We start from the raw sequence: 1,446 nt of genomic DNA on the forward strand, positions 1-1,446 counted from the left end.
CTGGCGCAGTAAACAGCTTCAGCGTGCGGGCGTTTTTTTGTGTGTACTTAAATAGAATAGAAATGGGATCCTGCCGGCGCCACTGTCCCAAACTATATCACTATGGTTTACCTGCTTCCAATGACATGACAGTTTTTAACCCCACACCTTCGTCCTGTGCAGTGTGCCAGGATGACGTGGACTGTTGTACAGTAGTTGTGAGTTGCTCTCTGTTCTTTCAGAGCCTGTAAGAAGAACAAAGTGTTGGCTGCTCTTCATATCAACGGCTCTGGGAACCCACCGGAGGACTCGGCGCTGCGGTCACCCCTGCTGTCTGCCCGGACACCGGGCCCTGTCCCGGCATCAGCCCCATACACCATGCCTGCCGCCCCCACCCAGCTGGAAAGTGAGTCCCTGTCACAGATACTGGCTTGGATTCCTGCTCTTATTGTTCTTTGGCGCTTCTAGGATTGTTTCAGTTTTCTCCATTGTCTCTTTTTGTGTTTTTGACATACTACTTTCTGATGTTCTTCATAGATGTGACCATGCACAGGAGCTCCCCTCAGACAATGAGGAGGGACATTGGCTTGGCTGTAACACACAGGTCAGTTACTGTCGCCCTTATACAACTGTCCTGTTTAGAATCAAGGAGTTTATAGTAGAATGTGAGAGTCACTATACTTTATGCAGTGAAGTGTTGGCTCATGTAACACAAGCTGTTTGGAAACATTTTATAGACACTGAAAGGGGTACTCCAGTGATTTAAAGAGAATTTATAGTTGTATGTTAAGAGTAGGGTTTCAAAGGATCAGTTTCCAGGAGATTTTTTGACATTTGACCAAAGGGAGCCTGGGAATTTTAGAACTTTTGCATCATTTTAAGTTTATTAACGATCTTTTAATAGTGAACTCTTATTGTAGGGAAATACACAAAGGCTGCAGGCAGATAGCCAAACATAGTTTAGGAAAATGGAGTGCCCACTCCCTGGACACAGCGCTGCAAAGTGTCTGGTTGTCGCCATGAAAATAGGGCCTCCTGTGTTTGAATTTAATATATCTTTATTGTCATTGTTTTCCAACAACAAAACACAGTTTACGAGCTCACTGTCACTGTGGATGTCATTAACTGAAACGGATGGCTGCTGTTAGTTTCACTCTGTTCTTTACTCCGTCAGAACACTGGGACCCAGAATAGTGTTTTACCAGAGAGCAGTAGGGCATGTTGACTGCTAGTTTACCCAGATAGCAATGGGTTACTTTAAAACAAGTGACATGACGCTGAGTGGGCTTTAGACTAGCTACTGCAACGAAACACCGCAATTCTAATCTTGTTGTAAGAGAGATATTTCCTTCCTTATAGAGCTGTGTAGATTGAATTATTACTTTATGTTATCACTATTATTATTACTTCAACTTCTAAGAGAGATATTTAAATATAGCAGCTTTCCCATCAGTGCAGGACTCTAAA

General features: G+C 43.4%; 1 protein-coding gene and 1 long non-coding RNA gene across 3 annotated transcripts in view; both read left to right on the plus strand.

The window, feature by feature from the left end:
* LOC116695664 (uncharacterized) overlaps window positions 1-1,446 on the plus strand; it is an 813,105-nt gene that overhangs the window by 513,859 nt on the left and 297,800 nt on the right. The gene's annotated exons all lie outside the window — the stretch shown is intronic.
* The window catches only part of LOC116695603 (kinase suppressor of Ras 1), a gene marked incomplete at its 5' end in the record, with an annotated part of 81,929 nt that overhangs the window by 66,097 nt on the left and 14,386 nt on the right, over window positions 1-1,446 (plus strand). For both annotated transcript variants that reach the window (XM_032525990.1, XM_032525991.1), the window contains 2 exon segments: window positions 222-385; window positions 517-583. In XM_032525990.1, the coding sequence (XP_032381881.1) occupies window positions 222-385; window positions 517-583 (231 nt within the window).

Source organism: Etheostoma spectabile, chromosome 9, assembly GCF_008692095.1.
Source record: "Etheostoma spectabile isolate EspeVRDwgs_2016 chromosome 9, UIUC_Espe_1.0, whole genome shotgun sequence".
NCBI lineage: Eukaryota > Metazoa > Chordata > Actinopteri > Perciformes > Percidae > Etheostoma > Etheostoma spectabile.